The following is a 12,301-nucleotide window of genomic DNA, read 5'->3' as shown; positions in this document are numbered from 1 at the left end:
AGAAGCATGAACTGCACTAATACAACCATATTCAGGTCATTATTCAGCACTAAAACAATACCAACACCTGGCCACAGAAACAAACTGTTGTGGATATGATCATCCCACAGAAGATGCCAAACACCTCATCTTATAGTGCCTGTCCCTAACTATACCCAGACAACACAATATTTCTTCCTGAGGTGACTTGTGGACCAGTCAAGTGGCCATTGCCAATTACCTCTGAACCATGGTCTTTGGGAAAAAAGATCTGGGCCAATAGTTAGATTGATTGGTTCTTTTCTCACTCCAAACCTTTACATACCACTGTAGCACCCTTACTACCCTATCCACATACAAGTTTAACAAGGATGGCAACATCACAAGACCTCAGGACTGCTCGGACAGACAGTCTAGGGAACGACAACAACAACAACAACATCACAAGACCATGATATAGCCTTACATTCACTTCATACCATACACTTTCTCTGTTCACAACCTTCACACACATCTTACTACTGCAAAAAGTAATGATTGTTTTCAATGGTCTTCCCATATTCCATATACTCATAAAATGCTCCACAAAGTTTCACTGTCAACCAAATCATCTGCTTTTTCTAAGTCCAATAAAGCCCAAAAACATGATTATGTTTTGTCAAATGCTTCTTACATACCTGTCTTACCACAAATACCTGATCTATACACATCCCTCTCTTAAACCCTTACTGATCTTCCTCAGTCACTCTCTTCTCTTAATCTTTTCATTTAACATGTCCATACACCCTACCAACCATGCTCAACAGACTCCTGTAGATAAAAAATATGATAATCATATTGTTTCCCTTCTCCCTGTATAGTGTGACTAGCCAGTACATATATTAATCCAGTTTATCAGAATACTTCCTTCCCTTAGACACACATTGAACATGCTCACCAGCCACATCACAACTACTACTACTCCACCCTCTGTTAGACAGTACATATGGCATGCATCCAATCCAAGTGGCTTTTCTGCTCTCATTTCTTTTAATACTACTTGTATCTCCTCATTTTTCACAATCATTCTCCTTGCATCTCCTACCACTATAAAACCAAGCCTCCTTTCTCTGTTTAACATTCAGTGATTCCCCTTATAATGGGGATTAAGGTCTTTGTATATATATATATATATATATGCATTATTTTTTATGGTATTTTCATCAGAAATTTACATTTGTTTCTGTTTTTTCTCAGGTTCTGGAACTACTTGAAACAGTACCAAAGGTTCCACAGGGAAAAATTGCTTCCATGTTCAATGCAAGCCAAAGCCAGATTTCAAGGATTCAGAAGAACAAAGATTATATTAAAGAAGAATGGCAGAAATTCAGCAATCCAGACAGGAAAAGAAAGCGAACAGGCAAATCAGGCAGTGTAGAGGAGAAGTTGCTGGAATGGTACAGCCAAGCCAAAAAAGATGGCTTGCCCATATCTGGACCAATGTTGATGGAAAAAGCCAAAGGAATTGGGCAAGCTATAGGTCTAGATTTCAAACCCACTACTGGTTGGTTAGGGAGATGGAAAGATAGAAATGGTATCACCCTGAAGCGATTTAAAGATGAAAAGGATGGAAGCCCATCTATTAGTAAAATTGCAAGTCACTGGAGGAGGTACACCTTACTGAAGGCTACTAAAGAAGTGGACCCAAAGGATGTTTGGGTTATGGACAGTACTATGCTCTTTTATAATGCTCTTCCTGAGTCTTTGACCCAACCTGAATCTGTGAATTTGAACAACAGTGACATGATGTCGGTTATTTTGGCGTGTAATGTCGCTGGCACAGAGAGGAGGCCTGCCATTGTGGTTAGTCAGGTGCAAGCACTCAGCAATATTGTATTGCCACTGTCATTTCACCACCACCCTGAGGGAGAGATTTCTCTTGAATTCATATCATTAGTATTAAAAGACTGGGACAAGGAACTGAGACACAAAAAAAGAAGAATTGTACTTCTTCTACCTAAAACTTCATATTATCCAGAAAATTTACATTTGTTCAATATTCACTTAAATTTCTTTCCACCTAATACTGAACCTGTTCTTCAGCCTTTTGGGTTTGGTATTGCAAACACATTCAAGGCTCTTTACAGGTATCAACTTATCCGCCAAGTGCAAGCCACAATGCAAGCAAACAATTTCATAATGCATACTCAGATGTTTAATCAAAATGTTCCTACATTATCATCTATACCTGTATCTGTATCTCCACTAGATGCTATATTCATGATTTATAAGGCCTGGAAGCATATAAGTTCAGACACACTTGCTAAGGGAATGGTAAAGGCAGGGTTGAGTAAAGATGTTCATGTGTTGAGCACAGCTGACCAAGTTGATGCTCCTCCTGGGCTTTCACAACAGGAATTTGAAGATTTGATTAATATAGATGACCATATAAGTAGTAAGCAACAAAGAGAACAGAATCAGTCTAGTCAAGTATGTAGTGTCCCACTTGCAAACACAGCCCACTTTCATAAACAGCAGCAACAGCCTCAACAAATGCAACAGCAATCTACAGTAACATATAGTAATCATAATCTGATGTCCAAAAATCCCACTTCACACCAAACAGTAATGATTGATTCATTACAAAATCCTAGGTCAGTATCAGAAGCCTTAGCTGCCTGCCGAACAATTCGGCAATACTTGCAACAGCAAGGAGGTCGCCTTTATGACAAGTTCTCAGAAGTTGAAGCAGCAATACAGCTTGACATGACACTGGAAGCTTGCCCTGAACTGAAGCATAGTCTGAGACCTGATCCTCTACATGACCCAGAATCTCTACATAGCCTATGTGCCCAGTCTCATTTAAAAACTCAGCAACAACCAGATCAAGCCTCTGCACACAAAACACAGTTGCAGCAGCAGCATCAACAACAACAACAACAGCATCAACAACAACAGCCTCAACAGCAGCCTCAGCAGCAACTACAGCAACAACCTCAACAGCAGCAACAACAAATGCATACCCTCAAAACCTCCCATGCACCTGTTCATGTGACAGTGCATAGCACCAGTCCTATGGTTGTTCCTTCTCACAATATGGGATCTGTAACCCATATGAGGCATGACATACAACCCCATGAAATTCACAGACCTAATATCAGTAGACAGGAGTCTCATGTAGTATTACCACACTCAGACCTGATTCGCCATGATTTGATGAGACCAGAGCACACTGCAAGACAAGACCTTGTGCAGGAACGATCTAGAGTATCAATGCCTGAATTAAGGACATTTGCTACAACTATGGTGCCTGATGGAAGAACAGATGTGAGAGTAGATAATAAGACAGATCTTAGGAATGTAATGCACTCGGATGGTAGAGTACTTGGGAGTGATGTTAAATTCATGTCATCTGATTTGCGAACCAACATTTCAGGTGAAGGGAGAGGGTCAGTGAGCACTGGAGAAACACAACACACTCTTCCTACTGATATGAGTCAGAGCCTTCGGCCACAAGAGATCCGTGTTGAAAACCAAGGTCTTCAGTATTACAATATTACTAGCCACTTACACCCATATGTACAACATAAGTAATAGCAAATTATGATGAATTAATGAAATATAAATGTATATGTCAAAACATTGTATTAGAATATGCTTGGCAACTGCATGAATGCAACAGTTGGTCACTCCCAATTCTCTGGTGAACCTACTTTCATCATCATGGTCTTTGAGGTTTGAATATCAACCAACTGATTATTGCCTTAGCTTTCTTATACTGGAAACTATGACCCCACAGCAGCTAGAAGAAATTTTAGAAAAAATAATTGGATATTTGTCTGTGCTGTTTTAGTGTGGGGCTGTTTCTATGCTAGTGGTTATTAGAAAGAGAGGAACAATTACCAGTTATTAGCTTTTCTTATGTGAAAAAAATGATGGAGTACTAGTGAAAGATGAAAAAGTTCTTAGGCCAGTATGAAGACTTGAGTGTCACCCCCCAAACCAATAATATGGTACTGCACCATCAGGTTTTTAAACCTTTAATTACCTATGTTATAAAATAATACTTATCACCTTGATTGTCACCAACTGAAAACTGCTTAGTTGCAAATATTTGTCCTCAGGCTCTCACAATCTCTGGAAAGGGATGTTGGACTGCCATCTGTGTTGTGTAAGTGCAAGTCTTTTTTTATGTCACAATCAAAAGAAAAAAGGGAGTAGTATCCAGTTGCCAGCTTCCCTTAATTAGAAAAAAAAAATGCAAAAATTCAAAATCTCTGTAAATCTTGGACTTGGTCTGTAATTCAAGTACTATGTACCTCCAGATGGAAGTGAGGGTATTGACTGGATTTCTGGATTTAAAGACAAGCAATGGGGAGATGAGTATTTGATGAATATCTTACAGGACCAACATGTGCAGACACCCATCATGGGTCCCATACCTATAGCTTTAGATACTTGGGTGCAAATGCGGTGGGAAAGGGAGGAGTGGAGGTGGAGGTAGAATGTAGATTGAGAGAAGCAAGTAAATGCCTTGGGGGATTACAAAGTGTAATGAGAAGTAGACATCTGGGAATGGATGCCAAGAGGAGGTTGTATGAAGGAGTGATTGTGCCGACAGCACTGTACAGGGCAGAAACATAGAACATAAGAGAGGAAGAGTTTAAATGTGTTTGAGATGAAATGCATAAGAAGTATGGTAGGGGTTACTTCACTGGATAGAGTGAGAAATGAGGAAGTGAAGAGGAGAACAGGGGTGGAAAGGGAGTTGGGAGATAGGGTTAATGAAAAAGTATTAGGATGATTTGGACACATGGAAAGAATGAGTGAAGAAAGATTAGTAAAAGAGGTGTGGAAGGCAGAGGTGGAGGTGTGAACATGCAGGGGTGACCAAGGATGATGGATGGATGGGGTAAAAGGGGCACTGGGAAAGAGGGGAATGTCTGTTGAGGAAGAAAGGGAAAAGACAGAAGATAGGGGTGAGTGGAGAATGGTTGTATATGGATGATACTGTGATATATGCAGGGGAGTGGGTGGGGGATGGGGTGGTGAAGAAGTGCGTGTGAACGATACTTTGACACAGCCCAAAGGGATTTCTCCTTGTCATCTCTTTTTCTGCATGAGTGGACAGAGAGGGGGGTCACTGATTGAATGAGGTGGCCTTGCTGTGGATGTGCTGTGTCTTGCTACATTGCTTCTGGCCCAGGGCAGTAGGTGAGATGCAGGGATGACCCATCATCCAGGAGGAGCCAAGAAAAACAGGAGGGAGGGGTGGTGAATGGGAGTGAAGTATGTGGGGATGAACTGGGTGGGAGTGATTTATGCCTTTGATTCTGGCTACCTCCCTTGTAATGGGGAGAAAGCCATTGGTATATGTATGTATTGATAATGAGTTCCAGGACTAGAGATGGGTACCTGCAATTGGGAATCTTGCAAGATAGACATTAGGGAGAATCATTTCCATCACCTGTCTTCAAATTCCATCAATTTCCTCACCTATGTCTGGAGGTTTAGTCACAAAGAGCTGACATTCAGTCTTCAAACCAGGTTCAAGATCTCTCTATCAACTTTGACTGCTCTTGCTCTTCATAGAAGGAGAACTGACCACTAACCTTTGCTCCCCCTCTTCCTACTACAATTACTACTGTTAACCAGTTACAGAAACAGGCCCACTTTAATATAATAGACAACAGTCCAACATTTCCCAGAGAGATCAATGGGAGGGCCTAAGGACCATTGCCAGTTACTGTATGGCTGTGAGTTTCCAGTTAGTGAAACTCAAGATAAAAATTATCTTTGTGAACTATCTATATACCAAGGGGTTCTTCCTGCAATGCACTCAACACCTGCTTCACTACAAACAGACTCAATATAGCCTCAAATCCAAAGCCACACTTCTCACCAAATGGACAGCAGAACACAAATACATAACATGCCTCTTTATCAACAACACCCTCATACTACATACACACATTCATCCAAGATTCTTGGTGTAACAAAATACAACCATGTAATTCAAACAACACATCACAAACATAAAGACAAAATTCAAACTTAGACTCAATGCACTTAATCACTTGCAGGTACATTTGGACACAACGAAGAAACTACCATTGTAGTATACAAACAATATATACATTCAGTGGTGAATTATGCAAGCCCTGCATGGCCTTCTAACCTCACTTAGATACACCACAATACCCTGCAGACTACAGAACAAAGCACTAAAGATAATTACAGGCTGCACAATTACTACACCTAAAGACCTTGAAAGGAAAGTCTTCAAAGTCAATGATCACCTTGACACGAGAGGCACACAAACACTTGCCACAGCCTCCATAAACATAACCCACCCACTAAAGCACATGCCAGAACACCCGCACATGCCAAGAAACATCAAAACAAGACCCAAATACCTATATCACACACAACTATTAAGAAGAACATAAGAAATAAAGGAGACTGCAAGAGACCATAAGGCCTACACTAGGCAGCTCCGTATCCATCACCACCTATCATCCCCATCCATAAAGTTATCTAATCGTTTTTTAAAACAACTGATAGTTTCAGTGCTTACTATATGGTTACTTTGATTCCATTCATCGACCACCCTATTAGTAAACCAATTCTTGCCTATTTCTTTCTTAAATCTAAATTTGTCCAGTTTATACCCATTACTGCGAGTCCTGCCCTGTTGTTTTATTATGATGACCTTGTTTGCATCACCCTTGTTATAGCCTTTGATCCACTTAAACACTTCTATTAGATCACCCTGCACTCTGCGTCTTTCTAGAGAGTGTAAGTTTAGGTGCCTAAGCCTGTCTTCATAAGGCAAATTTCCGAGTCCATGTATCATTTTGGCCATTCTTCTCTGTACTGATTCTAATGAATTTATGTCCATTCTGTAGGATGGAGACCAAAACTGTACCGCAAAGTCCCATCCACAACCACCAGATTCCTGTCTCAAGAAGCATTTCCATAGTCATATCACTCACTGGTCCATCAGAAAACTGAAAGAACACATTACTGCATGCCAGACCCCCTGACATCCATCCCTCTAAATCCTCTCTCCCTCAAGAGGACAGAGTCCACCTGACCAGGCTGCAGTGCAGCCTCAATCCAGCCCTTCTAAATTACCAGAGGTGGATAGATGAACACATTGCACATATCATTCAAGGGTGTAACACTTCATCCCATACTATTCAATACATTATGGAAGATTGCATTGTACACAATTATACAAGCCAACAACACAACATATACTCTAAGGTATGTATGGGAAAACCCCCATTCCAGCCATGTGTTCTTTGGGGAGACAGCACTGATTGGCCAGACAACCTAGGGAACATCATTGTCATCATCATCCCCCTTATAGGGGAGGTAGCCAGTCTAGGTACACACCCACTCCCATCCACCACTCTTTGTTTCCCCTCTCATCTTGGCTCCTCATGGATGAAGAGTCATGTCTGTCTCCTGGCCACTGTGTGGGTCAGAAGCAATGCAGCAAGATACAGGGCCACTTCCCTTACACAGCGACCCTCCCTCCTCACCCCCTCATGTGAACTCAATTTTTCATTATACATCTGTTATCAAACGTCTCATAAGTCAAACAAATTGGTTCTTGACCACAAGTTTTGAGTTTTTTTGTTCCAGTAGTCTACCAAAATATCAGTTCTTAACAACCCCAACAGAGAGAAATAAAAGTTTTGCAGAAAAATATCACCCTGATAAAGCTGTGTCCAACAGATCAGTAACCTTGTTTCAGTCCTCAACTAAATCAGTTCTGGAACAGTTTTCTAAAATAGATTGTGGTCAAGAACCAAGATTCTACTGTATCTTATTTCTTCAAATATGTATTTTGTAGACTTCTGTGATGAAATGATGTGCAGGAAAGCAATGTAAAAATCACATTTTGCCAATGTAAAGCACTCAGATGGGTGGACATCAATATGTTTATTGTACAGTTGATGTGTTTATGACGTTATTTTTTTAATTCTTGAGAGAAATTATGATAAGGCAAAGGTTTGCATTAACGAGTATATGGTTGTGATTCCATTTGTAAAGATGATTGAAAATTAAGATTCCAAGTGGTTTTACTCGTGAAAATGATGTAAATATTTCACAGAAAATATGTACAGTTTAATTGTCTGAGTTGAATACTATTGTGGCATATCCATATTTTATACATGTACAAACTATTTTTGTAGTGTAAATATGAATTGTATTTATTTCAATAAAATTAGAAAGTTGTTTGTATGTCATCATTTCTTGAGCTGTTAGAAAATCATTAACATTTCTCCATACTGCTCACAATGCACTGGTGTCGTAACTGGAAGCATGCTGGTCTCGCATTCATTTAATTGTGGGTTCAAGTCCTGCCCTCCCCTCCAATTCCCAGCAGTGACTGTTGCCTGTAAAGGCAAAGGTGATGGGTTTGGTCATAGCTACAGAGCTTAGAAAAGGCTTCTCAACACTCAACCATACTGCTCCCAGGGCGGATGATCATATAGCCATTGAGAGTATGATTTTCATCCAGAACATTTAGAATTTAAACCAAACATGTTACTCTTTGGATTGAACTAAGAAAAAGTAAGGAACCAATCAATCCATTGCCCCAGTTCTCTCTTGCAGGAGGCCCACGAAAACTGCCCATGAATCAGTAAAGATAGAATATTACATGTTTGACATACCTAATTACACTTGACTACATAATTCCTCTTTCCCTCCCTTGTGGTTGGGGAGTAACAATGCTGTCAATGTGTTTCCATGCATGCCATAGAAAATGACTAAATGGGATGGAGCAGAGGACTAGGTATTCTCTTTTCTGTAATTTTTCTCAGCCTTCAGGCTGGGGCAAAACAAGGTCAGAAAGGAAGACTCATCCTGAACCCTAATGATTGGGTCTTTGAATATGTGAGAATACAGAACAAGCAAGAATGAAAAAGAGGAACATTGGTAGTATATAAGTGAAGAATGATGGATTAGAACTGAATAAAACTAAACTGAAAAGGAAAGATGAGCTTAGGGAGATGTTGGGAGGTGAGGAATGGAAGATGTGGTTTTATTGATAAATGATGAGGTATGTAAATACTGTATGTGGTTGAATGGAAGTGACATTATAGATTATATGGGTTAGAATAACATTAGCTTGGGATGATTAAGTGTTTATAAGTGTAAATTGACCAGTAAGAAAAGTGAGGAGAGGGAAGAGCTGGAATTAAATAGTTGTGGAGAATTTTGAAAGGAACAGGAATGTAATGCTAGAGTAGGAGATATGCCAGTGGATGGAGTGAAAGGGGAGTAAGGTAAGATGGGAATGAATGAAAGGGGAGAGAATTTTGGGAGATGTGTACTAAAAGAGTAAAGACAGTGAACACAGTATTTAAAAGAAAGTATAAGCTGGGGTTGGAAGGAGAGTAGCTTAGTGGGAAATGATGGGTTATATAGTGATGTAATTAAACAGGTAACAAACTTTAAATATTTAGGAAGCATCGTCTCCGAAAAACATAGTATAGACGAAGAGATATGCTACAGAATAAACCAAGCCTCTGCAGCCTTTGGAAAACTGCGCTCAAGGGTCTTTTTTAATGATAACCTCAGACTAGACACGAAGATGGCAGTTTATACTGCTGTATGTATATCAACCCTACTTTACAGTGCCAAAACATGGACTGCTTACAGAAAGCATATAAAACAATTAGAAGCATTTCATATAAGCAGCCTGCAAAAGATCCTTAAACTATCATGGAAAGACAAGATTCCCCACACTGAAATCCTTCAACGTGCCGGCACAACCACAATTGAAACAATGCTAGCAAAAAGGCAATTGCGATGGACAGGGCACATCATTCGCATGAGCGATGACAGACTACCCCGACAAATCTTATATGGACAACTCCCCCTAGGACATCATAGACAAGGGGCACCGATGAAACGCTATAAAGATCAAATAAAGACAACTCTAAAAAGATGTCAAATTGACCCTCAAGCCCTTGAAGGCAAAGCCAGTGACCGTTCAGCTTGGAGGTCAACATGTAAGGAAGGTCTGTCACACCTAGAGGAGTCCATCTTTAATGAGAGAGAGGCGAGAAGACAACGACGTCACAATTCAACAGTTCAACAACCAAACAACCCTGGAATAGAATGTCATCTATGTGGTAGAGTGTGTGCATTACGCATTGGGCTACATAGTCATCTCCATTGGCACAGCCGACAACAACCATAAATTTACCGCCATCCTCATCGAGTGAAGCTGGAGTCGTCTTCGCATTCGAAGGACAGCCATAAGCAGTAAGTAAGCATAGTGATACCTAAGAGAATTATTTGAAGAGTACTGGATATGAATGTGTTTAGAGGAGAGAGCATTGACATGATCTGGTGGAGGTAAGAGAAGGGAGGGAGGCACTCTGAGTGAGTTGAATGAGAAAGTGAGAGGATGAACACCCAGCAAAACAGGAGATATGGAATGTATTGGAAGATAGCAAATAGAAGTAGGAAAATAATTTTTTTGAAGGAGGAAGTATTCAAGTGTATGGAAAGGGGTTAGGTTCTCTTTACCTGCTATGAATCCTGTTTTGCGGTCTTCCCGCTCTCTGTCTTGTCTCTTACCTTAGAGGAGGGAGGCAAAATCTCAAAGTGGGATTTGAAAGCAGGCTGAAGAAAAACCAACTCCTACCTCACCCCTGTGAATGAAGACTGGAGCTGATGCTGAGAATGAGGAAAGAACTGAGACTAACAGTATATTCAGTCACTGTCAATAGTCTTCCCACTAACAGTAACTTATTCCAATGAACAACCAAAAATCCTTTGGTGATGGTGTGTGATGGTGGAGGTAGATGATCTCTGGGAGCCCTTAGTCATAATCCATAAGGAAGGCTGTGTAGGCCCAGTGGTCATCCTATGGTGGAGCTAGAGAGCAACACAGCTCAGAAGCATCCTACATGACTGAGCAGCCTGATTCAGGATCCCTTTTGCTCATCCCAGCTGAAGAAAGGGCTAGAAAAGGTGCCATAAACATAGTCTCCTTAAACTAAAACTGGTTGTGGAACTGAAACCCAACATATTCACTCAGTGGAGCACGAAAAACCCTTCCTAAACTTGAGAACTATCTACAATGGTAACATTGGAGCAGCTGCCCATTATCCCCACAGTGGGGTAATGATCACTACTGTCAGCATTACTAACAGACTAAGCACCATGATGACTGCAACCCTGATCCCATTAAGAGATATTGCATTCCCAAACCTACTCAACCCACAAATTTGACCCATACCAAAAAGGAAGTGGACCCTAACTTGGACAACCCAAAATTCTTGGTCATGAGATCTACAGTACTATTAATAAATCAATAATAAGGAAGTGCCCCATAAAAATATATGATAAATTTGGAGATAAATACAGAAACCTCACAATATGTGGTTCCATGGATAAATCCTGACAATAGAACAAAAATCTAGCTCAGTGTGGCACAGCAAAAGCCTTAACAACTGGTAGACAACCCAATGCAAACAACACTGCATAAAACATTTAACACTAGTGAAGGAGGAATCCATATTCTACTAATTATAATATGCTACAAAAGAATTAATGGAAAAAATAGTATAATGATCAAAAGTAATAACAGTATATCAGCATAAAAAAAATATAAATGTTAAAAAGACCAATACCCCCATGACAAACAGATACTATCCATGCCCATGCCACTTTCAACTGCCAGTAGTTTGGATACTCTAGACAACACTGCCACTGTCTAGAAGACATACGTGTTCACTGTTCATACTCTGCTCATAGTACTCCATGCTCAAACCCAGCCAAATATATTGTACAAACTACACCCAAAATAACCAAATAATATATTCCACAGTATACTAACTTGAAGAAGTCCTGCCTTGGAGACTTGGAATGCATAAACTTTAGAACAATCCAAAGACAAGTATGATTTAGAATGATCAGACCAGGAGTCACATATGCCATAGAGGTGTCATGTCTTGTTGCACTGCTTCTGATCCGGGCAACAAGGTGGGTGCATGCTTTGGTTAGCCACCTCCTTTATAAGAGGGAGAGCTTCTTTTTGTATATGTGATTATGTATTTATGTACAATATGTATGTATGCTCTTGCTGGACATACCTTTGGTTGGAGTAGTCTCCAAGTGAAATCCTTAGGAAACCTCATGGCCTTCGACCTGTGGGAGATAGGGTGGTGAAATTAGAACAATTTGGAGATAGAAAAAAATAACATTAATCAGGTTGAGGTGAAGTCTTTGACCACATATTTGTGTAGGTTTCCTACCGTTTTCATAGCAGCTAAAGTCCATGTATGATATAGGTTTGAAAAAAAGGCAT

At 40.2% G+C, this 12,301-nt stretch overlaps 1 protein-coding gene across 2 annotated transcripts in view; it reads left to right on the top strand.

Annotated features, from left to right (window-relative positions):
- Positions 1 to 4,147, top strand: part of LOC143038567 (uncharacterized) — a 32,171-nt gene extending 28,024 nt beyond the window's left edge. For both annotated transcript variants that reach the window (XM_076207938.1, XM_076207940.1), the window contains one exon: positions 1,216 to 4,147. In XM_076207938.1, coding sequence (XP_076064053.1) covers positions 1,216 to 3,552 — 2,337 coding nt within the window. In that variant the 3' untranslated portion in view covers positions 3,553 to 4,147. The remainder of the gene's footprint in view (positions 1 to 1,215) is intronic.
- The last annotated feature ends 8,154 nt before the right edge of the window (positions 4,148 to 12,301 follow it).

This window comes from Oratosquilla oratoria, chromosome 24 (genome assembly GCF_046742065.1).
Source record: "Oratosquilla oratoria isolate Oo_2021 chromosome 24, ASM4674206v1, whole genome shotgun sequence".
NCBI classification, from domain to species: Eukaryota; Metazoa; Arthropoda; class Malacostraca; order Stomatopoda; family Squillidae; genus Oratosquilla; species Oratosquilla oratoria.
This window is presented reverse-complemented; position numbering and strand designations above follow the sequence as displayed.